The sequence below is a fragment of the Mauremys reevesii genome, linkage group 20 (genome assembly GCF_016161935.1).
Source record: "Mauremys reevesii isolate NIE-2019 linkage group 20, ASM1616193v1, whole genome shotgun sequence".
In the NCBI taxonomy this organism is placed as follows: Eukaryota; Metazoa; Chordata; order Testudines; family Geoemydidae; genus Mauremys; species Mauremys reevesii.
Window position 1 is genome coordinate 19136515 of NC_052642.1, and position 26372 is coordinate 19162886.

The 26372-nt window shown below is 47.8% G+C and overlaps 2 protein-coding genes across 9 annotated transcripts in view; both read left to right on the top strand.

Annotated features, from left to right (window-relative positions):
• Nucleotides 1-207: 207 nt before the first annotated feature.
• TBX2 (T-box transcription factor 2) lies at nucleotides 208-16111 on the top strand. The gene is made up of 8 exons (XM_039508261.1): nucleotides 208-294; nucleotides 464-1384; nucleotides 2792-3059; nucleotides 6616-6762; nucleotides 8837-8913; nucleotides 9174-9343; nucleotides 11264-11823; nucleotides 14331-16111. The coding sequence occupies exons 2-8, from the start codon at nucleotides 1020-1022 to the stop codon at nucleotides 14775-14777; spliced, it is 2034 nt and encodes a 677-aa protein (XP_039364195.1). The 5' UTR covers nucleotides 208-294; nucleotides 464-1019; the 3' UTR covers nucleotides 14778-16111.
• Nucleotides 16112-16664: 553 nt separating this feature from the next.
• Nucleotides 16665-26372, top strand: part of TBX4 (T-box transcription factor 4) — a 119433-nt gene continuing 109725 nt past the window's right edge. For 3 of the 8 annotated variants that reach the window (XM_039507839.1, XM_039507831.1, XM_039507840.1), the window contains exons 1-2: nucleotides 16665-16908; nucleotides 17934-18100. The gene's annotated coding sequence lies outside the window, so the exon portion shown is untranslated. The remainder of the gene's footprint in view (nucleotides 16909-17933; nucleotides 18101-26372) is intronic. The other 5 variants (XM_039507833.1, XM_039507832.1, XM_039507834.1 and 2 more) reach the window with 5 other exon arrangements.

Sequence of the window (26372 nt, forward strand, 5' to 3'; positions counted from 1 at the left end):
CCCGCTTGTAGATGCCTACGGCGCATCTACACGTAATATCCCCCCCCCTCCCGCCGCGCCACATCTATGACTTTTTAATCTGTGCAACTCCTGCCCTGCTCCCGCCCAGGCGAAGCTGTGTGTGTGTGTGTGTGTGTGCGCGCGCGCGTGCGCTCTGCTTTGCACTTCTGATGTGGGCTTGCTCCTGTCTCTCCTGAGGTTTCCACACGACTCTCCGGGCTGCCCCGGTGCTTCTGTCAGCAGTTCCCCGCCTGCGAAGCGCTCCCCGCCGGCAGCAAATTCAGCGCTGACCCGGTATGCGGAAAGGAGCTGGGGGGTGGGATTTCGAGCACTTTTCTCTGTCATTGGTTAATATTTTATTCTGTTGACATGTTTTCTTACTGCCGGTGCTTCCGACACCTTCTTTTTTTTCTTCCTTTCCTCCCTCCCTCCCGTCCCTTCCCTCCGCCCCCCCTTACCCCAGATCTTGGCCGGAGCTGTCAAAACCACGCCTATGGAGATCCACAATTGGTCTGAAACGCGTAAAATCAGCAATCAAGGGGGCTTGGCTCGTTAGCGAGGGGATCAGCGCAGGAAGGACATGTGAGATAGTCACAGTTTTACAGAGATCAGGACAAGATCTAACCATTCCACTCCGGGTCCTTTCGCCCAGCGCAGCCTGGCCAGCGGTGGATCCGGATCGCGCGCCGTTCCGACTCTCCGGGGGCGCCGTGGTGGCCGCCCCCCCCAGACTCGCTGCGGTGGGGAGCCCTTTGAAAGCCCCGCATCGTTCCCCGCCACAGCCGCGGCTCGGCTTTGGTTTCTATTTTAGTCCGGCGAAGGACTTTACTGCGCCCAGCGCCCGCTCGCCTCGCTGCAACGACAACAAAAAAATATAAGGAGCTACCCCTATCTCCAGCTGCAAGCGGGGAGTGTCCGCCGCCGGGAGCTGCTCTGACCCGGCCCTGCCTTTTCCTCCTCGCTGGGCCAACACCAGGGCGAGGGATCCCCTCTTCTCTCCTGGCTTTGTGGATGCACCGATGAGAGATCCAGCCTTCACAGGGACTGCAATGGCTTATCACCCGTTCCACGCTCCCAGACCAGCCGATTTCCCCATGTCCGCCTTCCTAGCGGCAGCCCAGCCGTCCTTTTTCCCGGCTCTGGCTCTGCCTCCGGCGGCGCTGGCCAAACCCATCCCCGACCCTACTTTGGCTGGAGCGGCAGAAGCCGGGCTGCACGTCTCCGCCCTGGGGCACCATCACCAGGCAGCCCACCTGCGGTCTCTCAAGAGCCTGGAGCCGGAGGAGGAGGTCGAGGACGACCCCAAAGTGACTCTGGAAGCCAAAGAGCTTTGGGACCAGTTTCACAAGTTGGGGACAGAGATGGTGATCACCAAGTCAGGAAGGTATGAACACCCCCCCTCCCAATACACACCCCGCTTGGTAGCTGCACAAGGGCCACTACAAGTGAGACAACCTCCCATTCTTCCACCCCCTCCTTGCACCTGTGACTTAGATAATTTTTAAAAGAAGCCACATTCAGGATGAGTCGATTTCACTGATTAAGGGGTCCGCAAACCGGATTGGGAATTTTTCTTTCTTCGTTTATTTTTATTTATTTGCCATCCCCCCAGGGTGGGAGGAAACTGCTGATGAGAAAATCTGATTCAGTGACTGAAATACAAATAAGAAATAGAGGGCTAGGGGGTGGTTTGGACTTTGTGGATTTTCTCCCCCACTTTCATTTTTTAAAAGAAAGAAGCCGGATTCCAAATCCAATGTGTATGCAGCAATTAAACACCTGGCCCTCGGATTAAATTGGTGTAGTTTCTACTTGTTTAATTTCGTAACATGGAAACGATTTGGTATATGTGGTGCTCCAGCACTTCCTTCACTGCATGACTGACCAATATTGAGAGTTGGCTTTCCCCCTCCATATACCTGTATTTAAATATTAACAGCCCCTTTTGAAAAAATAAACATTGCAAAAATAGATTTGCAATAGCCCATCTCGCCACCCACACACTCCAGGTATCTCTGGCTTTAATATTTTCCTTTGCATTGGCTCTCTTTTATTTTACAGGTAGGATATTTATAAAGTCAGCGTTGGTATTGTTTTCGCAAATTCTTAGGAACTTGCTCCATGAAAATATTTGGTTTTGGGTTTTTGGGGGGAAGGAAATTGCTTTACCATGTATCCAGAATTAATTTTTATCTCTGGTCTCAATTTCTTGAGAAATCCAAGTTAAGATTTCGACCTTTTTTGCTCGTTTTCTGTCATGCGAATGAAGCGAAACTTTGAATGTAAAGAAGCGGCTGGTTAGATTAAAGAGGGGGAGAGAGAGAAACACAGTGTGTGCACTTTTTAAAAACATGGCAAAACTCAAAAGAGCCCAGGACGTAGATTTCGGACCTGTACCAGGCTCCCTGAAGCAGGATTTAATCTCTACAAGAAGGTCTGATTTTCACAGCAGTTGTGAGACCACAGATCTGTTCCGAATTGCTAGTTCGGGGTGAGTTAATTTTTAAAAATTCACTTCTGCCGTTTTGAAAGCGGAGGCCCAGGATCTAGACTTTACAATGTAACAACATTTCCAGTTTACTTAGCAGTGGGCACACGATGGATGCAAACCCAGAGAGAGACACAGGGCTGGGGGTACGCAGTGCCCGCAGCCTGCGGGTTAATAGGTCTCAGACACTGCTGCTGCTTCTCGTTTCATATTTTGTAACAAAAGCGAGCAAACTCTGTAGTGCTTCGGGTTGTTTTTAATACGAATCCGTTCTCTTTCTCTTATTGTCTTTTATTCCCTTAGGAGAATGTTCCCCCCGTTTAAAGTGCGTGTGAACGGCCTGGACAAGAAGGCCAAGTACATTTTATTAATGGATATAGTGGCTGCGGATGATTGCCGGTATAAATTCCACAATTCTCGCTGGATGGTAGCCGGGAAGGCGGATCCAGAGATGCCCAAGCGTATGTACATCCACCCGGACAGCCCTGCCACAGGGGAGCAGTGGATGGCGAAGCCTGTTGCCTTTCACAAACTCAAGCTCACTAACAACATCTCGGACAAGCACGGATTTGTAAGTATCACCTCGACAGGGGGCTGCGGGGGGTCATTTTTAGGGCGGGCTGTGATGGTGCAGGGAGCTTTTTGGCCTTGCCAGGAATGTCTCGCTAGCTGGCCGTTAAGTGTGGCGTGTTTGTGCATCTGAAGGACCGCTGGGAAGCGAGGTATGGGGGAGACAGAAACTGCATCTCAATACATGGATTGGTTAAAAAAAACAACCCGGCTGCTATCTTCACCCAGGAGCAAAGGGAAACAAACATAGTTCTGGTGGGCACATTTCAAAAGACATCTATCGATCGCCGGGGTTTGTTTGAAAAAAGCCAACACGCGTCAAAATGCTGGGAACTTAGTCGTCAGATATTGTCCTTTACGAGGTTCCTATGTACGCGCTAAAAATAGACCCAGAAGAACCCACCTCTTACCAAAACGGAGGAAAACAAGGGTGCCTGTGCCATGAATTTAACTGCCCCCTTTAGAAATAGGCAACATATTTCCCCCAGCAGTTTGAATGTGCGCTTATCATCTGTAAATAGTAAATCACCAGCTCTTATCACGACATTTTAATTCATAACACACATGGCGGGCCTTAAAATGCCTGGGATCCATCACTCTTAATTAAGATTAATCGCCGTGTCGATTATGTGTGTATGTGCGTACCCACACCCCCTAACATGCTCAGTTGGGCCTCTGAGTCGGTACGAATTGCGAATTTCAGACACCTGGTGTAAATGTGAAAGGAGTCGCGTCGTGTTAGGCACATGCTAACTTCACCGCCTCAAATGGCCAAGGCTGGGCGGAGGGTGAATGGAAGTGGTTGCATGTTATAGGTGTCATGGGGTTTGTAATTTGGAGAGGACCCTGACATATTCCCCATTTCAGTGCCAGGCTGAGTTATTGAAAACCATGTTATAAAACCCATTAAACAGTGGGGAGCAGGGGGATACAGACTCTGCGCCATAACGAGTGGACATATTTTTTTTTAAATCAGCTTTGGAAGGAAGAACTCTTAAGAACATGGCATTGGGGGCTTAAATCCTTACACCGTTTACTTCATGTTTGAGTCACGCGGGTGACTGCCAATGCACTTTGACAACTCATTTTCCTCCCTTAAAATATGCCCGATCAGTTTCCTTCACTGGGCCTGATCCTGCCAGTCCTCACTCACTGTAAACCCTCCTGGATGTAAGCGTGAGCTGGAATGGCTAGGAGATTGCCTGCAGTGTCATCGTTATAAACTCAGGTAATTGCATAAATGCTGTAACATTTGTAACTGCGGGACTACAGGGCAATTTACTTGGCAGACCAGATTGGGACGGTGTGTATGAAAGTGTGTGTGTGTGGGGGGGGAGGGTTTACATCTGTAAAAATGATTTGGGATTAAATACAGTTGCCGAAATGAGGTCGGGGGAGACTGCGATCTCTGAGAGGATTTCAGTGTGAATGATCACTTAACTTTTTGGTGGAGCAATAAAGGAAAATAGAGGGTCATTTCATAAACCCCTGCTGTTCGGCTTGGTTTTGGATGCAGAATCGCCCCCCTTTAAATGGAAGGTACGAGGTGTCTGAGGGCAGCAGGGTAGCGTGGGGAGCAAAATGAGAAGCCAGGCCCTACAGGTGCAACTGAAGGAGATGCCTGCCTGCATATGGGCAAGTCTGGGTGTCAGCTGCAAAATTCGGTATCTCGGGGATCTTGGTTAAAACCGGTCTTGGTATATTTCAGCTGGTAGATGGCTGAAGTGACCCACCTGTACTTAGTTTCTCTGGAAGTCTGGAAAGCTTATTTTGTTGTTCCAGGAAGCAGCGTCTCCTTGCAGAGAAGCATCTTTTAAAGTCTGTCAAACGTCCCTATTTATTTTTTTATTGATCATCTTCCTCGCCTAGTGGACAAAAAAAATCGAAGTGTCTTAGCAATTTGCAAATATCCACAGCATAGAGCGGATCTGAACCAGGGAGAGAGATGTTTATTCTTCCATTAATGCCCGGTGAAGGGGGGCGCGGAGGGAGGGAATCAGAGCTAACAAGCAAGCTGTCTTTAGCCTTTGGACAAGCATTTGGGGCGATAAAGAGAAAGTTCATCGTCCTATGGTTTTGATATGGTAATTAACTGGGATTTGGAGATGGTGGTTTGTCAGTCAATCCATGCCACAGGCAGTCAGCGCCCACTCAAGGTTGGATGGGGGCTGCACCCAACAGCAATATGGGCAATAGAAGGCATGAAAAATCTCTCAGGTCAGGAGTGAATAAGGATCCAGATTACCTTTTCTAAATAGGACAAGAACTGGACCGTTTAACAATACAGGGCGCTCTGTTTGGAGAATGCAAAGTGTAAATCAATAGCGAGAGAGTATCAAAAATAGCTTTTTATTATTCAAGGGAAGCTAGTGTGATCTAACATTTTTAACGGTTCCTCTTCATCAATTACATATTTTTGGTGTGTGTTGTTCTCAAAAGGCTGGCGTGTATTAAATCGGAAAGATCAGGGTTTAGTCTGTGCCATCTGGTCATGGAAGGGATAATTTTTTTTAAGGAATGCAGATTTACAGCCTGAATGGGAATTTTTGCACCATTTCCTTTATAAATCCCGTCTAGATTACATCAATATAATATTGATCTGACAGGTCACCAGCAGGTGACTATTTTGGGGTTAAAATTGGGGTTTTTTATTGCCTTCTACAGCAAAATGAAGTGACAATTATTTAGCCACTTGGGCAATAGTATTTTACAATAATTAAGAATTCACCAGCCAGCAACAATTTTGTTTCAGTAATATTGCATTTAATCCTGAACGCATCAGGTTACTGAATTATTACATCAAGAACAGGCAAGAACATACTATAGTTGTGTGATTTGAAGGGGGGAGAATTTAGAATTCGCAACAATTATGTTCTTTTTCAGAGCAATTTAAACTAATTAAAATGTGGATTTGTCTCTTCTTTCAAATTCTGGTTCTGGTTTAGAAATATTTCCAAATGCTATAAAATTAAAAACAAAATAAGGAATCCGGAATTGCTTTGACTGCTGGCGGCAGTTTCAGACACCTGGTTGGGGAGCAAATGCTTGTTCATCTGTAATTTCTTCATCTAAAACATAAAATCCACATGGATCGTGGCGTGAAACATTCCTTTCGCTATTCCACTAGCTTACTTGGGAACATATTTTTTCTGTTGCAGTCAGCTGAAGTGAACCCACTTCTGCATTGTGTAAGATAATTTGATATAGATTGCTAGAAAATATGCAATGGAGACTGGGCGCTCCCTTCATTCTCAGGATTGTAATAATCTGGGGAGAGATATTTTGCCTCCTTATCATTGCAGTCATCAGCCTGCATTTTTAAAGAGCATTTACAAAGAAATTGCAACAAGCCTTTTTCTTCCAAGTGACCTGATCAGTAGAGGCCAGATTGTAAAAAAAAATGCCTTATTATAACAGGGGAAAAAACCCTCCTTTTGGTATGAATGGGGAAATCCTGCTTAACATTTGATAGCAGGCTCTGGGGTCTAGGAATTCTGCAGGCGAGGTTGGTTTGTATTTGCTGGATTTCAGTCATTCGCTCTTTTCCTAACCCACAGACCATACTGAACTCCATGCACAAGTACCAGCCCAGGTTTCATATAGTGCGAGCCAATGACATCCTGAAGCTTCCCTACAGCACCTTCCGGACCTATGTGTTCCCTGAAACGGACTTCATAGCAGTCACCGCATATCAGAACGACAAGGTAAGGGGGCGAGGGGGTTGTTGTGTAAATGAACCTTTTCTTCTGGAGCAGATGCAGGGATCCGATCCGGCGTCCCCTGAAATCCCTGACTTGAGGACGGGCTCAGGATCGGTCCCCCGAGGAGGAATCCAAGCAATGGGAATTGGACAAGGACTCCAATGCCCTTATAAGTCTCCCGTTCTGCTGCCACCTACTAATATTAGCCTGTTTAGCTCGCGGTTGTTAGTTTTAAAGAGTCCAACTATTTGGAAATCGAGTTTGCTGAACTCGGGGGAGATAAAAATCAAAGGCGGGAGTGAATTGTGTGTGTGTGTTTGCTGCTTCTGCCTGAGCCAGCCGGCTGAAACATGCTGCTTGGGCGTCAGACAAGTCGGGGGGCAGGGCTTGGGGGAGTGGGAGCGGAAGGGGGAGATTTCAGACAGGTGCCCCCACATGAGGAGGCAGTACCCCACTTCCCCCCCTCCCGGGAGCCTGGGTTTTTTTTTTCTTGTCTTTTTTGGTTCTTTGGCACGGGGACCGACCATTGTTGCTCAGTAGCTTGCAGATCCTGAGGAGATAGAAATGATGAAGCATGAAGAGCGGCTGGAGGGAGTTACCTCTAAAGGCAGCCTTTGCTGAGGAGCACAGGAAAATGACCAAGAAGACAGGCTAATTCAGTATCTTTCCAGATTAAGCAGGGTTAGCCTTTCTCGTGTGTGTGGGGGTGTGTGTGTGTGTGCCGGAGAACAGCAAGCAAAGCTTTGGAGATGGGCGGGAAGCCTTTGATTCTGGTGGTGCTTTAGCTGGGTTTTGTTCTTTAGATTTGATCGGGTTTTAAACCGCCCCCCCCCAACCCTTTCCCAAGAGGTTCGCCCCCACACCCAAAAGCTGACCGGCACCTCCACTCCTGGCTGCTGATGTTAATTGACAAGCCTGTCTGAGGGTCCTGGTGGGCTTGTTTCCCTCGTAAAGTTTATGGCGAAGAGTCACAATCGATTACAGAACACTTAGGCTGCAGCATCGCCGCAAGCTACCGCAACGCAACTCAGCACTTGCTCCAGCCTGGTCCTTTCTGCTGGGCTCCATGCACTAGTGAACCATCCTGCAACCAACACACACACACACACACACACACACACACACACACACACACACACACACACACACACACACACACACACACACACACACACACACACACACACACACACACACACACACACACACACACACACACACACCCACCCTGCACGCTAGGAGGGTGTATCCCCAGCTGCCAGTGGCTGCTCATCTCTGCAGAATAAAACCCTGCTCTGGGGCGGTATTTCTGATCAGTGCAGTTTAAGGGAGATGGATGCGTGGAGTGAGGGGCACTTTAGGGCTGGAAAGGGACCTGCTAGGTATGCACTGCCTCTTCCCTGCTGTCTATATTGGCACAAAATAAAACCTGCTGGGTGGAAAAGCTGGGAAGTAGAAGGGGGATTAAGCAATTTGTTTTTACAGAAATAATGTGGAGCAGATCAAACATGCATTTTTAAAGCAACCAGCGAGGGGACATATTTCAAAAGCATGAATTATTGAATGCCCTCATGTCGCCAGCACCATAAGTTAGTCTCTGGGAGAGATAAGAATAGCTTTTAACCAACACAGCAATGTTTAGTGCCATCTTCCCTCCAGGGGGCCGTGAAAAATAACTTCCTATCATTAAAACTCTATTAATAATTCAGGCCAAACCTCAGCATCATTTTTAATAACGCATGCGGTGTGTTAAACCGGGGATCCTGTGTGTTGCAAACCCTTTGAAACAGAACCTAAATAGGACGCTGACATTCTGCACCGTTGAACTTTGGAGGTTAGCTCAGGTCAAGCGACCAAGCTACAAGGTTGCTCTTTATTTTCATTTCCCATCATTTTTAATGACTAATATTTGTCTCATCGTTGCTGGTTTAAAGGGCAATTTGACATGTATTTCCACACAGTCCAAAAGTGTGTGTGTGTGAGAGTGAGTGAGAGAGAGAGAGAGAATATTTTAACCCTTTCTGCATAAAAACTTGTCTCTAGGATAATTTATGCAGTTTATTGTTGTTGTTTTCAGATCACCCAGCTTAAAATCGATAATAACCCCTTTGCAAAAGGATTCAGAGATACCGGGAATGGAAGGAGAGAAAAGAGGTAAAATTGTTATCGGAGCTAGAATGTTTTAGTCTAGTGGTAACATGGATATTTCGTTTGTCCTTCCCTTTGTTTTTGAAATCCAAAAGTTTCTTGAGAGATTTCAGTGGGGATTTAGTTTAGCCCAAAGTAATATTTACAACGGGTGTTGTAAAGCGATTCCACCTTCCCCTATCCCCATTAACAAGGCGGAACCCTGAGTGTATCTACTGAGATGCACCACAGAGATAATGTTCAGTAATGACTTTTTCTTTTTGAAGGAAACAGCTCACCCTCCCCTCCCTGCGGATGTATGAGGAGCAGTGCAAACCTGACCGAGATGGGGGCGAATCCGATGCTTCCTCGTGTGATCCTGCCCCAGGGCGCGATACACTTCACTCCCCATTGGGTACAGCCCCTAGTCCCCTGAGACTCAACCGCAGCAGCAGAGGTAATCAGACAGTTCACTCCAGAGCTCAGCATCAACGTCTGTTAAAAGAGGAAAGCGGTGATTTTTCTCTCTTGCCTTCTCTGAACAAAAGTGGCCAGACTCGAATCTGATTTACACCCTAAAGCCTTCCTAGGAATGGCTTCGAATTTACAGAGGTGTGACTGAGGCCCCAAGGTTGTTAACTGGAAAATTACTTTTTTCCACCCACTAGAACTGAGAGGTGTTTGTAAGTCAAATCTGGAATGGAAGATGAGGAAGAAAAGAATAGATTAAAAAACTGTAATTTAAGTAACTTTCCTGATGTGTCAGATTTCAGGTATGTCTTGGCTCCTCATTCCGCAATGTTATAGGTGCCACTTTTAAATACAGATTAAAAACAGGTGTGGAGTGAATTCCATCCCACTTTGGACTGATTGCAAATTCGGGGTTCAGACCCCTGGGAAGAAATTGCACAACCCAAAAGAGAAAGAGGTAGAGAGATTGATCGGTACAACAGAACCAAATGTTACAACTGAAGAAATGTAGCTGGGGGGTGGGGGGATGGATGCAAACCTTATTTACAGCTTCTAACATTTTCCTGTTGTAAATGTGTGCAAACAACAGGCTGCAATAAATGTAATCATGATGTTACATAAGCCTTACTGGCTTCCAGAACTCCTTTCTGGAGAGTTACTCTGGTTGCAAAAGGTAAATTAACCCCCCTCCACAACAATCCCTAATTTTTAAGAGGAGAGAACATCGGGATTGAACTCGGAGGCTCACATCTAGTACATGAAAATAAAACCCAGCAGCTCTCCTCTCATTGTAGTTTTCAGCTACCATGTCTGGCACTGACACACTGTCAGTGGATTTGCTGCTTTTTAAAAAAAATCCCTTTCCGCTATTTTAGGCCTGCCTCTTTGGCTTGCAAAAATTAACGAAATTGCAAAAATATTATTTACCTAATACCAGGGTTTATGACACACCTGGCCCTCTTTAAGAGTTTTTCAGCTAAATCCATTAAACCGGCAATGAATATATACCTCCAACCAAGGAATTTAACTTAAGCCGCCTCAAACTTTTTGCTCTCTGAATCACAACTGGTCCGATATTATTTAAATCCGGATGTGTGCAGTTACCTGCCAAAATGGGATCTTTGCTACCTCAGGCTACAGAGATGCTTGTATCCATGATCTATTCTGTAGGGAAATAGGGTTCAATTCACTATTTTTCCTCTACACAATTAGGTGTATTTCGATCAGTGCTTTTTCAGAACAGATCATGCCAGACTTATTTCACGGTGACTGGTGATTTAATCTGAACAACCCCCTCCCGTTCTAATCGGTCCATCAGGTGCATTTACACCCAATCTGGCTCTACCATACATGAATCCATTCTTTTCTAACACGGTACATACTCCTTCCTTTCTCGAGGGCTTTTGCTTTCTTTTAACCCGCGGAGCACCTCATGAGCTAGGCAGACCCGTGTGAGGATGAAGCTAATTGATAGGATGCTGTCGTATATTTTGGTGCCCTGAGCAAATATGTTCTTCCTGTTTGGCAAAGCGGTGCTAATCCCCTGTGCCTCGCAATTACCAGTTCATAAAGGTCTGATTCTCTCCGCCCCCCCGCCCCGAAAATAGATTGAATTTCTTCAATGAATAACCAGGGTTTTTTCCTTTTTTGTTCCCAAAGCGGAGGGGATTTTAGCAGAAACCCCCCCTCTCCCCCAGTTTAGTGCTGAGTTGAAATAGACCCAGGCAGAGCTGGCCGGCTGGGGAGGGCAGGGGGTTGCCACGGGTGTGTGATAAGAGGAGGGGGTCGGGCAGCAGGGCAGCCTGCACGGGGGGTGATTCCCGTGCGCCCCCCCCCCAGCTGTGCGCGCCCCCCCGGGGCACGGGATGGGCCCGCGTTTCACCCTCCCCCCCGCCTTTCCTTGCAGAGGAGAAATCCTGCCCGGAGAGCGACCCGGAGCTGGAGAAGCTGCCCGAGGAGCGGCCGGCCCGCGGGCCCAGCCCCGGCCCGGGGGAGAGCAGCCCGCGCAGCAGCCCGCGGCTGCCGGAGGAGCGCAGCCGGGAGAGACCCAGCCCGGAGAAGCCCAAGGGGCTGGAGAAGGACAAGCCCGAGGGGCGGCGGAAAGAGCCGGACGCCTCCAAGAAGGAGGCGGAGGGCGGCGGGCTGAGCAAGGAGCCCTTCGCCCCGCTGATGGTGCAGACGGACAGCGCCGCGCACCTGAGCGCCGGCCACCTGCAGAGCCTGGCGCTCTCCGGCCTGCACGGGCAGCAGTTCTTCCACCCGCTGGGCGCCGGGCAGCCGCTCTTCCTGCACCCGGGCCAGTTCGCCGTGGCCCCCGGGGCCTTCTCCGCCATGGGCATGGGGCACCTGCTGGCCTCCGTGGCTGGCGGGGGGCTGGAGAACGGAGCCCTGGCTTCGACTCAGGGGGCAGCCGGGACCCCCACCCCCTTCCCCTTCCACCTCTCCCAGCACATGCTGGCCTCTCAGGTAAGCGGGGCTCGCGGGAGGGGCTGGGGCAAGGCGCGGCCCCCCCAAAACTCAACCCGGACCCCGATCTACTCCCCTCCCCACGAATGTACCCCCCATTTCACCCCCTTCTCCCCAGCTGCCTCCGTATTTCCCCCCCTTCATTGCCCCGGTTAACCCCCCCATCTCCTGCTTAGAAATGGGGCGGGGGGGTCCGGAGCCTGGGGCAGCCTCGATTCGTACCGGGGCAGAGCCCAGCAGCTCGCCCTGGAAAGCAGTGTCTGGGCCGGGGCAGCTCTTTCATCGAGTCCCCCGCCCCCTCTCCTGGCTCCCCGGGCAGCGGGCGGCTGCGCTGTGACCGGTCACGATCCCCCTCCCCGGTGGCTGATTGAATCCGATATCGCGTTGCTCGCTTCGGATACCCCCCGGCTGTGTCAGTGGCTGGAGAAATGCGGCGGGGTGAAGCGGGGTCACGTTTCGGAGCAGTTCTGCGCGGTTCCCTAGCCAGACCCAGGGGACTTTTGAAAACACAATAAATCAACCCCTCCGGGAGACGGGGGAGAGGGAGCGCCTGAGAGCGGCGTTATCACCTGCTTTCCTCTGCAGGAGCAACGCTGTTCAGCTGCCCACCCGAGGGTCTCCGGCCACTAATTGCTCCTATCACCCTCCCCTTGGCGCTGTAGCACTGTAATTCGTTCAGCTGCAGCCAGATCTGAATGGTAACACATCAGCCAGCGGAGATGCTCGGCCCTGAGCCCGTTTTAAACCCCCCGCCCCTGCTACAGTGGCATTGAACTGATACAGAATAAAAGGTGTCCAGCTCCAGCCTCTCCTTGAGTGGGTCGGGATCAATAATGGGCTGGAGCCAGCACTGACCTTCCCTTCCTGCCGAGCTTTCAGAGGCCAACCCGGGCTGACCTTGCAGCAGTTATTACTTTCCAGCTGCTTGCTTGTTTCTAATGCAAACAGGAGCTACATGGGAATTATGGGCGCGCCTATCCACTTCGGTGCCTTTCCCTAGCTTTGAACAGGGTGCTCCGCGCCAGGGTGAATCCTGAGTCAGACCCGATCACTGCTAGAGGGGGTAGCTGCGTTCAAGGCCCATTATGCCCCCCCCAAAATCAGAGGGGGGGAGCACCTCTAGTAAGTGGAAAGGGCCCGATTCTGCCCACTGACTTCAATGGGAGAAAGATCCAGCCTATTTCCACTGGCCAAAACAAGGGTTGTGCCATCTTCAAAATGGCTTCTTCTGTTGCATCCTGAGTTGTGTGTGTGTGTGTGTTGCCCAACCCAAATACACCAAGATGTCATTTAAACCATCTAATTTATCGATCCTACTTAACTATGTGTCTTAATGTGATTAAACGTGTGTGAGGATGCACAGACCTGGGAGACAAGCTGCAGCCAAGAGAGATGGCTCAGTGGTTTGAACATTGGCCTGCTAATCCCAGGGTTGTGAGCTCAATCCTTGAGGGTTCCGTTTAGGGAACTGGGGGGTAAAAATCTGGGGATTGGTCCTGCCTTGAGCAGAGGGTTGGGCTAGATACCCCCTGAGGTCCCTTCCAACCCTGATATTCTGTGTCTCTAGCGGAGACTTGTTGAAGGCAGAGCCTGGTTGTAGTGTACTGCTCTAACTTTTGAATAGGGGTTTCAGGCTGCCCAGCAGACGTGCCAGTTAACTTCATTTCTATTTATCAGGTCTGATCCTCTCCCCATTTATTACAAGATGCTTTAGGAACTCAGCAGGTTACCTTCATCCCTACCTATTCCTTGAGCAGTGCCCCAGCCTAATTAAGAGGGCATTGTTTCTGTGCCCGGGACTGTTTCAGCAGGTTGATTCCTTTCACGGTTCCCTGATGTTTAAATCTCTCTTGCTGCATACGGGGTGTATTGTTTCAGTGGGAATTTCGGACTAAAAGGGTGCAGGACCTGATATGTGGCAGATGTTTGTTAGTAGAGAGGAGGCACAAATTGGTGGCCTCTCTCCTGGCCCAGAGGGATGGAAAGTGCTGAGCTGGGTGGGCGAGAGTGTTGGAAGAAAATATTCCATTTCCATTAGTTAATGAGTTTGACTTGATTTCGCGCTGCTGGTGGAAGGTCATTTATGCTCCCAGAGGACAGAGAAGCTCACCCAAGGCAGAGACAATTGACAGACAAGCCTCTGTCTCTTGGGCTCTGCGTTTGGAGTGGTACACAGGAGCTTGGCTACTTGGACTTCCTCCTGGGGATGAAATGCCTTGGTCCCAGGCCTGCTGTCCTTTCTCTGGGGCATTGGTTGGTTCCCCATCCCAGCTTCCTTCCAATGAACTGGACACAGGTGCCAACCCCTTTCACCCGGAGTCTGCTCTCTTGGCCTCTTACCCTGGCAGTAGATTCTCTCCTAATCCCTTGATTTCAAAGGTCTCAGTGGGGCTCACCTGGATTTTCTGGCTGCCTGGGATTCTGCCCCCTGCCCCCCAGCTTGCGATGGTGCCAGTTCCTACCGCCAGGCGCTCTTAAAACTCTCCTCCTTTGTCTCTCTCTTGCAGGGAATTCCGATGCCCACCTTTGGCGGACTCTTCCCGTATCCATACACCTACATGGCAGCTGCCGCCGCCGCCGCCTCAGCGCTGCCAGCAACCAGCGCGGCTGCGGCCAGCTCCCTGTCCCGGAATCCCTTCCTGAGCAGCACCCGCCCTCGCCTGCGCTTCAGCCCGTACCAGATCCCCGTCACCATCCCACCCAGCACCAACCTCCTGACCACCGGGCTGCCCGCCAGCCTGAACCCAGGCTCGGAAGGCTCCAAACCCAGCAGCAGCAGGGAATCCAGCCCCCTCCCAGACCTCCCTTTGCACAAATCCAGCAGCCAGAGGGGCTCCCTCTCTCCCAAAAGCTCCCTGAAAGATTCCATCAACGAACTGCAGAATATTCAGAGACTGGTCAGTTGCTTGGAGAGCCAAAGGGAGGTGTCACCCGGCAGGGAGTCCCCCAAGTGACTTTCTGAGCTGCCAACATGCCGGCCCGAAGGGCTGAGAAGCACTGGGATTTTGTACAGCACAGTATAAATATTTATTAAAAAAAAAAAACAAGGGAAAAAAGGGGAGAGGGGACAGACAGTTAAAGACAGGGATACAAGTGTGATCCATACAGACACCCAGACAAAGCAGAGGCCAAGTGAATGATCTGCAAGCAAAATATCCCATAGCCAGGAGAAATTATGGGAGACTATTCCTTCCCCCCTCCCCACCACTCTCCACTCAGACCCAGGAGAATATAATGGATAGGATCTCCCCTCCCTAAACCCAAATCAGGAGAAAATACGGCGAGTATCCTTCCCTCCCCTCCTCAGTCCCATTGGTTTGGACTCAAAATACATCTGGAAAAGCAAAAGGACTCCAATCTGCAGTGTAGCTTTCTTGATCAATGGATTACCCAGAACACATGCAATTTCCGGGATGGCGAAAGAATGTACCAATCATTCCTTTAAAGAGACTGCGGGAAAGGTGACTGATGTTTTCTATAGGGACTGATTTCTGAAGGGAGGAATATGCTTTCAACCCCCCCTCCTCACCTAAAACAGACAATTTTAAGAGGAAAATAATAACTCTGGGCGAGGCTAGTGACTATGAACATGTGTGGAACCTGATTTGTCAGGGGGAGAATGGAAATAAACTGTCGTCAGCTCTGTTGCATCCACCACTGATTTCAAAGGCCACCAACACGCAGAACTGGTACAGGCAGTGTGACATGGCGGTTTTGGAATCTACCGGTGTACCAGAAAAAAATATTTATGAAATAAATGAAAATTTGTGTAAATAAGCTATAAGGATCCCAGAATATGCAAATTGGTATTAATTTATTCAGTTGTACATTGGTGTGTACATAATATTTAGAGTTTAACTCATCGCATTTAATTTTTTTTTCATTTTACATGAACATATATATTGTAAATGAAAAAAATATTTAGCTCTTTGTGATTGAAGGAGATCTTGGTTTCTTTAACTGTGTTTTAAAATGTTGTTTATCCCGCCTGTTCTCTAGGACAATCATGTGCCATCAGTATACACTTTTCAGTCATTAAAATCAGAGTTTAATTCTTTAATGAACTCTTACAAGGAAAAAAAATCCAATGAAAATATCTTTACAGTGCGGGGTATAGGAAATGCAGGAATAAACCTCAGGTTTTTATTTTTCACTCCAGAACAAAAAAGAAATATAATAAATTTAAATATCACACAGACTGTGCGCTATATTTGTTTTAAAATAAAAATATACAGGATTTGAAATGTGCTGGTTATTCGGGTATCTATCTGTTCATTTTTTGATGAATTCTCTCACATCTTTCAATAAAAAATATTCTAAGAAGCTTTGCAAGTTTGGTGTTTTTCATCTCTCCTAGCATTTCACAATGATTCTATGTGGGTTATTTACTTTATTCTAACTTTTGGGAGTAGGGAATTCTGAACACCCCCCTCGAAATTTGAATAGCCCAGCATGCACGTGGAGTTTTGAGGGGAGATTTTGATCACCCAAATAAATTAAAACCACTAACAATTTTTTTTAATGTCAGGGCTAACTACAACTGGGATGACATCATTCTTACTAAGAGTAAGTCTGATGATGAGTAAGTCTGAGAGCCTTCGGTTAACTCCAGTAATACAGGTCCATTCACTGAGCTTGCAGTTAGGCAGGTGCTTAACTTTAGCACGTGAACAGTGCTGACAAGTCACGTGCTAAACACTTAAGCACCGGGATAACTGGTTGCAGGGCCAGGTGTCTTTATTTTGCTTTAATTAACACAAAGGATTGCGGGGGCGGGTTGATTCTATATCACCCTCATTCCCTGCACCTTTGACTTTAGATTTTTTTTAAAGAGTAAATGATTAGCCCAGGAGGAGGAACCGAACTAGTTGGGTAAAACTGTGGATTTTGTGTAGCCCTCGAGTCTCTGCAGGTCTGTGATGAAGGACCCATTGCATTTAAGTCCTAACATCTGAAAACCCTGGCATGCATATTAACATACTGTATTTGCCCCGGATTCGTGGATCCAACAGCTCCCGGAGAAGACTTGAGTGAGTTCAATTACCATCCGAAGACTTTGAATCTGAAACGTGGGGACTTTATTAGGTTAGGCCTTTTTTTTTTAATATATGTTCGTTATTATTTTCAATTAGAGGATGTGTAGAAAGTCTGTTCTAAATCCTGTGAGCCTGCATTTAATTTTGATCAGGAAAGATTAAAATGCTTCAATGCATATAAACATCCGTTTTGTATTATTGAGATATAAACGAAAAGAAACAGTTTGATTTAAAGCGACAGCAGCAGATACAGTTTCCAGCGACAGTGTTGCAACATTTTGCTGCACTTTTTTTTAAGCTTAAAGCACACACATAACATAAAATCAGATCCCCCGCCCCCCATTGCCAATGTAAACTGTTGCTCTTTGAAAACCATTTTGGCTAAGCTGCCTTGTTTATTTGCAAATATGTTTCCCATCTCGGCGGAAAGGAAGCCTTTTATTTTAATTTGGCTTTATGACGTTGGATTTTTGTGTCTTATCTGTCAGTGGTTTGTTGGAATTCCCCTGCCACCCCCAAAATAAGTTCCTAGGGCCAGATTTTATTATCTAAATGTCCCTGTTGCGAAATGTGTGGCTACCATGTGTTGAGAGCAACGTAAAAATGGGGATATTTTGTGAGTCTGCATAAACCGAGGCTCCTAGGGAACAGTCGTACACCTCGCATAATCCAAGACGCCTCTGCTATTCTTGCAAGGGGGACCCCCAGGGAGCAGCAGGCTCTGCTGGCATTTGATCACCTGAGTAGCGAATGTCTGGTCACCTGAGCAAGGGACGCCCAAGAACCTCCTCAGGTGAATCAAGTGAAGGTTTGCAGAGTTGGGCCGCTGACCCGTCCGGAGCGTGAATTCTCACCCACGCAGCAAACACAGCACGTTCTGTTACAGAACCCTTCCACCAGCTGCTAACAAACTGCGTTCTATTAATCATCTATCCAATTAGCATTTCTAGGTCAAAAGATACCTCGTTCGAATTGTTTTAACGTGGGTGCGATGGCTGTTTTAGGCAGGAAGGGAGCGAGGTAGCGTCCCCCCGTAAATAATCCTCATTCTTACACGTTGTCTTGTTTTAATAGGCTAATTGTAGCTAGTTTGCTAACAGGTGTGAAGGACAAAGGGCCTAGAGAGAGGCCGTTGGTTAGTCATGTTTGCCGCTTGAAACCAGCTAGTGCTGCCTGGCGTTCTCCTCGTTTGGCAAGAGACTGGGGGAAAAAACAGAGAGACGTTTCCAACTGCTACCCAGGTAACCGGGCCCACAAACTCAGGGTTTTCTCCTTTTCTGTTAATTGCTGAGGTTTTATATGGGATGTTGCAGAGCTCGCGATTGGCTTTCAAATAACTTCCCGCTCTCTTTCGGTCAAGGATCTAGAGTCCCTCAGGTATTAGGCGCGCACCCCCCCTTATCCTCCAGAAGCATGGTTCCCCCTATAAAATCTGTTTAAATTGACCCAGGGCCTTATATCTCCAAAGAGGTCGGGAGGCCCTAATATCTCTCTGGTTTGAGAAGAACTTCCTGGCTTTATGGTAAAGCAATAAAGGATGACATAAACAACCCTTTTCTTCACCAATTACCCTTTTCTCATTCTTTGGAAGATTTATTAGCCAAATTTTTGTGTTAGGAAAAACTTCGAAGTTTACTGGGTCACTCGCAGAGCAGTGTTGTGTGTAGGGCGCCCTCTGCTGGCGAAATGAGTTAACAAACACGCAGGAGGTCAGTCTTTCACAAGGGTGAACTTTCTGCTTGGAAACTGGACGTGTTTCCAGGTAATGGTTAGTTAAATTTGTTTCATTTATACAGTTGGTGCTTTTTCCTTATTTCAAGTTAGCTAGTTAAAATATTCTACCATCTTTCTTAAAACAGTATAATCAAATTTACTGTTAAAAACATAACCTGCTGGCCGGCACTGGCGTATTGTCATATTTGTTAACTGTTTGTTTAAATTTGGGATAATCCAAAATTCTCATTTAAAACAAATATAAATTGCTTAACTGATACAATATTTAAAACAGTGAATCTGGATATGTGTGGCTATTTGGGGTCTAAGATAATAAAATGGTGAAATTACTGGTGCAATGGTATTAAGGTAAATCTAATGGGGATAATATTGAAGACTAAGCAATGGATCCCCCAGTTTGAAAACTACTTTCATGTGGGGAGGGAATAAAATGACTGAAACAGGCTCTCAGAATAATTTCTGAATAAATATATTTCAGGATGGGTAATATTTTGAGTCTGGTTTTTTAAGGAAGTATATGGAATATACTATAAGGAAAAACTCTTCACAGATACCTAGCAAGAAAGCAATGTTTACATTTTGTTTAATTAGAGAAGGGCTGGCTTGGGGGAGAGACAAGGAAGTCAGGTTTAAAATAAATATCTATAGGGACATCTCTCCTGTTCACATCCCCGGATTCAAGAATAGAGCCATCAGACCTATTCTGAGGCTCTGGCTGGTAAATGTTTAAATGTTTGCTTCCTTCTTGCAGTGAGTTGTTGTTGAGATGTTGGGGTATAAAGTTCCAGGGCTAGGCAAAGACTATTTCTAGTCTGGCTGTGTATATCAGGAAGTTCCTCTGTATCCTTCAGCTAGGAGAGGACTAGGGTGTCCTTTACACTTTCCTTGTACGAAACCATTCCACTGGAGCCAAGCTAAAGGAAACTGTGCTCCTTCACTGCCTGACATACGTGACTGTGAGGCCTCAAGAAAAGCAGTGTCGGCAAAGCCCCACTGAAATCAATGGACTCTGTATAGGCCCATGTCATTGCAGAATGGGGTTATGTCAGCATTCCTCATGCTGAAATCAGTGACTGGGATCCCACTGACCACAGTGAAAGGAGGATCTGTCCTTTCACACTGGTGGAGCTGAAGACAGACCCTGACCCCAGGTATGTAAGGGCGCAGTAGTAACCCAGTACTTAGCCAAAACTCCCAGGGAAGTCAAGCATACAGGGATGGAAAGCTTGACCTCCCAGAGCAGCCTGACTCTCTCCGCTTACCAAAGGGGCGTGTGGATTTTTCATTTGTGGCAGTGCAAAGCCTTCCAGCAGGACCAGATCTGCCTCCCTCGCAGCCAGACAGAAATTTAAGCCATCGATAAAGCCTATATTTAAGTGACTTAACTAACAACATAAGTAACCATTGGCCACACGCTGCCTTTTTTGTTATAAATGGATACATTAAATTACTCTGGTCTGACACACCCTGTGGTATAATCTTGGTATGAAGTGACATTGGAGATGCATGTAATTCTGCACATCACAATGCCCATGGCAAAACTCTGCCTTAACTCTGCTGTCCCATTGCTCCTGGAAATGAAGTGGTGTTTGGTGCTCTGATCATCCCCTCGGGCTCAGGTATTTGTAAGACATATTGGTAGTTAGTAATACTGTGTCTGATGCTTACTATACATCCCACTTGATGGCTGAAAATTTCCAAAGTTACTTTGGATGTTGCATCAATTTTGTTGGGTGTTCAACCTGAACATTTTTAAAGGGCTGTTCTCGCCCCCCCCAGAGGATGACTGCTTACCATTTGCTGAAAATCAAGCTCATTTCATGTGTCTCAAGGTGAGGCACCTACAATTACTGACCACTCTTGAAAGTGGTGGACTAAATGTGCCCAGTGCTGTACTAGAGAGATGTAAATAGAATCTCGCCCTGAAGGTCTTGCAGGCTAATCCTCATGGGCATCCTCCTGCATCCATGTAGAGCCCCATTGTTGGAGCGGTTTGACATTGCAAATGCTTATGCAGAGGCACATGCAACTCTGTTCCTGGCCTATAGAGCTATTCATCATGTTAGTAAAGTGACACATGCGGGTTGGTAGACTCAGGGCCTATATTCTGGCAAAAACCTGGAGGAGGAGATTTGCCAACACAAGAAGGGGCTGTGTGCGGGAGAGGACAATGTGGTGTGTTTGGGGTGGTTAGTAAATGGAGTCTACTAGCATTATAACTTTAGTGATATAATATAAGATGGCATTTATATGTGATATTAGAATAAAGGGGGCAGGCATACATAATGGAGACTCTAAACTGGTTTTAGACAGGCCATAATATGTAGTGTTGCCAGAGGTCCTCTTAATAAAATCAAAAGTGTGGCTTTTTTGCAACTGAATGTTATTGTGGGAGGGGAGAGAAGAGTGAGTGAGTCAGACTCTTCTGCTCAGGGTCTATTCTAACAGACAATTAGCAATCTTCCCTCCATTTGAAAGATGGCACAGATCTGTCCATACCTGTTTGAAAACCCAATTTCAGTTTTTTAAAGCTGTTTAGTTTTTTATGCACAAGAACAGGGTAAAAGCTGCAGCAATATCTTTGTGACTATTTATTCAAATGTTAGAACAAAGTTGAGGCACAGGATTTACACTCCTTTCTCTATTCTTTTTCCATGAACACTTACGCAATCCAGTTTTATTATGGCAAATGCTTATGGAAAGTGGATTTTAAAGGCTTTTCACCCTGAGTATCATCCCAGAAATCTAATTGACATGCTCACCCTAGTAGTAACTAGAACATGATTTATAACCCTGGCAACAAAGCAAAAAAGCTCAATTTTTGAACAGCAAGCCAGGGAGTCAATGAAATGCCCCCAAAATGCACTGAGTGATCTGGAATGATGAAGAAGGAAAGGGAAATCAGACCTGCTTTGTGATTCTTTGTGAACAACAGGGCCGAACCTCATAGAGTAAGTTACAAGTGATTCTAGTAACTCCTCTGGTACAACTCCCTCCTAGAAAATGATGCAGAAGGCAGCGGGGGTCTGGAAGGAGGCGTGGGAGTCAGCTGGTACTGAGTTCTAATTCTGCCTCTGTCACTGACTCAGGGTATGGCCTTGGCCAAGTTACTTTACCGATGTGGCCATGATTGGGGGGAGGTTTTCTGGCAAGCCTGCTGCTCATACTCACCCGCCTGCCTCCCCGGGGTGCTGGGTGGGTCCTGCAGCGCTCTCTGCTCTGAATGCATGAGCCGGCCGGGCACAGTGACCGGCCACTGTTAGCCGTGCGCGAGTCTGTGGCTACCCGGGGCTCGCCTGTATTTTTAGCCCTGGAGCATAAACTTCCGTGTAAAGCCTCTGGGAAGCGGGGGCGGGATGGGGGGGGGGGGTTGGCTGCCAGGAAGCGCTGACCACAAACCTGTTGAGGGGCCAGTTGCTTTCCCCCCCCCCAGCCCGCTCGGGAGGGGACCAAGCCCCTCACCGCTGGCTCTGGGCTGGCCGGGGCGGAGCAGGAGGCGAGTGCAGGGGGCTGCAGCGGGTCCCAGGGCCTGGGGCTGCCGCGGGCGAAGGGGTTAAGGGCTGGCTAGGAAGCCGGCAGGGTGGGAGCTGGCAGCAGACAGCCCTTTGTCCTGGGGCTGGCGCCTGACGCCTGCCCGCCGGGCACACCGCCTCCGCGGCAGCCCCCCATTAGGAAGCTTCTCTCCCGGGCCCTCCTCACTGAGCCGCCCGGCCATTGTCCCAGCCCCGGCTCCCCCCCAATTAGCGAGGCGGGCCGCCGGGGCTCGCAGGCCGCGAGAGAAGAGCCCTTTGTCTGCAGCGATCAATCGCTGATCGATGGCCAAGAAGCGCCGTTCCGGGGAGACAGCGCAGAAAAGACCCAGTCCACTGACTTTAACCCTTCAGGGGCGAGTGGGGGCCGGGCCTGCTGGTCCAGGCGACCCCCTGTGGGATGAGACCCCCAGGGGGTACATACTGTGCCAGCAGTGCCCTATATATGGGGTGTATCGATAGGGCTGATGGCACACCGGGCATTTCGATGTTATAGGTAAATCCTCGCTTTGTAGAGAGCTGGACACGCACCTCTAGATAGACAGACACCTACCTGCGCAGGCGTTAAAATGGGATCGGGGGGTATGGGCCGTATGTACGTGTAATGCAAATCGGTGTACAGAAAGCTGTGTGAGCAATTCAGTGGAGGTGAGACCCTTCCTGTGTTCAAGTGTGTGCAGGGCAAGCTAGGGACTGAAAAGTTTTGATTCACTCCCGTGTGTGTGTATTTGCACATCCACACAGATTTTTATTGACTCCAGTATTTATGTGCAATATGAATGTCTGTGCACACAAATACTGGAGTCAATAAAGATCTGTGTGTGGCTGTGCAAATACACACGAGTGAATCAGACGTTTTCAGCATATAGGTGCAATATGTAGTACTCAGTATGTTGCACTCACGTGCCTCTATAAGTTGAGGATGCAGATGTACACGCAAGGATTGGGGATCCACGTCATTGTATCTACATTTTGAATCTGACAATTTGCACTTCACACGGAATATCTTCGTCCACGTGCATTTGCTGACAGGGACACAGGTCAAATAAACATCATCGCGAGTGCGGAATGGGATCTGAGTAAACCGAAGAACACCAGTAACACACGTACTAAACAGAGTCGTTGGTGAAAGATAGATCCGTTTTCTTTCCCTTTGTGGCATCCATTGTGCTTCAGGAGAGTGGCATTACAAGTACATTCTGTACGATCGGGGTAAAGGGAAATGGAGACAGAGAGATGGGGATCCATATATTTTAAAGGATGCTAGAACAAAGTGCAGCCCAGAAGATGACACTGTTTCAGTAGCTATTTCACTCTAACACCATCGTGGAGTGAAACTGATCAATAATAACCTCTACCGTCCAGCTAGTTCATCAATTGCCTTAATGCCAAATCCTGCATGGCACCAGAGGTACCTACCATTCATAATTCTCCTGCCTCCCGTTTGCAAGCTCCTGGGGTGCTGGTGTATAAGGGAGCTCCCCTTTACTTTTATTTCTCTGGGGGGTTCCGGTGTGACAGCAACGCTATCAAACCCCAACAATAATAATTCTCTCCTTGAATCCAGTTCAACTTGAAAGCTATTTGCATCAGCGTGCATGTTCTCTGCATTGAAACGCTTTGCTGGGCTGTTTCTTTTATTAATGCACCACTTATTCCAGGGATCCCGAGTGCCCCCAACCCCAGCACTTGTTTTTACCGTGGCCTCTTCTGGCTAAAGCAGATTCTCCTTCCCCTTTTGTTCCCCAATTACTAATCCCGGGACGAGGTCATTAGGTCGAGACGCTTTAAGATTTCTTTGGTCTCCTTTAAAAAATAATGGTCGTTAGCAGGACCATAATGGCAATTTTCAATTGCCTGGAGATTAATCTAAGGCGGAGCTGCTAACTCAGACGTCAGCCAAGAAAGTGGATCGGCACAAGGTTACATAAATGTAGGGCAGTTAGAGAGAGCGCGGGCCTTGTCCAAGTCAATAGAAGGGGCAGATATTGCTCCCTAGTGACCCAGCCTCTGCAGAGCAGAAGAAAAGGGGACAGGGTTTTTTTTGCAAAACAGATTAAAACTGACGGTGGGGGGGGGACGACAGGGGTGCACATTGGAATGGGATGAGTCAATTGCAACGAGCCAGATTCTGTCAGTTGCCTGTTGGTAAATTCCACAGTGATTTTCTTTCCCCCCCTCGTCCTGCTAGTGTCCCCTATCTCTGTCACGGTGTGTTCCTAGGAATGGTTCCTGCCTCCTGGCCGGGTTGCGCTAGTTGTGGCTGAAAACCCAGGTTAAATGGCTTTTGCCCTGGTCAGAAACTGACTCGGCGCAGGAGATTTTTGTTGGGCTATGGAGAGTTTGTGTGGCCCTCGCTTTTTTCGTTGTTTCTCTGTGCAAAGGGCTTGGGGAAGGCTGCCTAGGCATGGGGTGTTAGGCACTTTGCTTTATTCCCTGCTGTAGGGAAACTGTTGCCTTCAGAACCTCGCTGGCAATCACTAAATTGGCTGATTGTTGTGGGGGGGGGGGTTCTCAGTGACAAGGCCTCAAAGGGTGCCCCAAACAGACCAACGCAGAACAAAGGTGATCCCGAGCACTGAAGTCTTGCACTGGTCAATATTGAGCTGTACAGCCCTTTTAGAAGGAAAACGTTATCAATTCTACTGCCCAGCTTTCAGTGCCGGCTAGCAAGCAGCAGCGAACTGAAATCTGACTGCAGCACAGCGGAGACAATGCTTCAATCCTGACGTGTTCTTGCCTCCTGCTCTAGGCAGATGGGACACACGCAGATCCTAACCCCGTTTGCTTTTCGTTAGCAATAGCCACTGTTTGGAGACTCGAAGTTCACAGTTCAGTGCCCACATCTCCAGCTGTAGTCGATGGGAGTTTAATCCTCTGGATACATATTTTAGAGGCCACGGGGCATGAAAACAACGGTAGCCCATATACCCGGTGTCCGGGTCTTTGACAAACACAACGAAGTCTGTTTGCAGATACACTGGGGACTCGAATCCTCTTCTAAGTGGCTGAATTTACTGTGAGACACACATTAGCTTTAGATTCCCAGATTGCAAGTAGGATCTGGGATACAGTAGAGGTAGCATGAATCTGTCCTTTGATCTTGCGCTAATGACTTGGGTTTTGAGGGGGGAAACACTGTTTACTTAAACGTAAAGCTTATTATTAGCAAAAAGCAACATTTGCTCTAAGAACAGGATGTTTGAGGGGAAAGGGGAGTCTCTCAGTTTATTTAAATGATTTATAAATGCTGGTGGCAGTGAATGAGATCTGTATCTTTTAAAGCCTCAACTTATATATACTGTATATCTCCAAATTTAAACAGGAATTCCTATGAACTTTCCCAGGGAGAGACGCTGCTGGGACATGTTATTTAGTAAATGAAGACTTCATGTTCCAACATGATTAGCGAATATGCCCCAAGAGCGCTTTTTAAACAAACAAACAAACACGTTAAACAGCAAACGGCTGACTGACGCCTGTCAGGATGAACTCTAAGCTTCTTCTAACTTGAAACTGCAAAGGTTTTTAGTGCATTTTTTCCCCTTACGTGACACAAGAATCAGGGCACAGACCTCTTCAGCTCAAAACGGGACAGGCTTATTCTGATTGAGAAAAGGAGGCGATGACACAGTCCGAACATTAAGATCTCCCCTTTAGAGCCTAAAGCCCGGGATCTACCCTCCTTTCACAAGAAAGACACTTGCAGAAACTAGATTCCTCTCTCCGTTCTGCCTTGAACTCTGCTTTTAAACATGATCTGTTTAGACACCACCTTAATCCACAACAAGTCGCTTTCTTCCTAGCAATCCTCCCTGTGGAAACTGAATGCGCTCTGGGTTGACCGGGAAGAAACCGGTTTTGCAGCCCTCCCTCGTATACGAAGCAGAATTTTAGCCCCTTTGACCATATGGGCTTAACCACTCACAGTAACAGCAGATGACTCATCCTGGTTTGACAGCTACAGGTACCATTTGCTGGGAAATGTGCGCAGGAACCTTGTTGTCATTAAGCGTGTTTAGAGCGGGGGGGGGCATCGGTCCCTTGTGCCGCTGCTGCAGCAATTTTCTGCGGAAAACAATTCCACATTTCCCCACCAGATGTCGCCCGACGTCAAAGTCCGAAATGGCAGGACTGACTTTTGGAACACCTGCAATTTCCTGCTCCCGGGCTGCACACACACAGTCAGTTCCTTGCACGCACACAGGGATACGTGTGTGCCGCCTTACAGCTGTGCCCAATCAATAGC

Coding starts and splice junctions, on each gene's coding strand:
- TBX2 (XM_039508261.1), top strand. CDS start 1,020: ATGAGAGATCCAGCCTTCACAGGGACTGCAATGGCTTATCACCCGTTC. Junction 3,060..6,615: donor TCTCGGACAAGCACGGATTT/GTAAGTATCACC, acceptor CCTAACCCACAG/ACCATACTGAACTCCATGCA. Junction 8,914..9,173: donor AATGGAAGGAGAGAAAAGAG/GTAAAATTGTTA, acceptor TTCTTTTTGAAG/GAAACAGCTCACCCTCCCCT.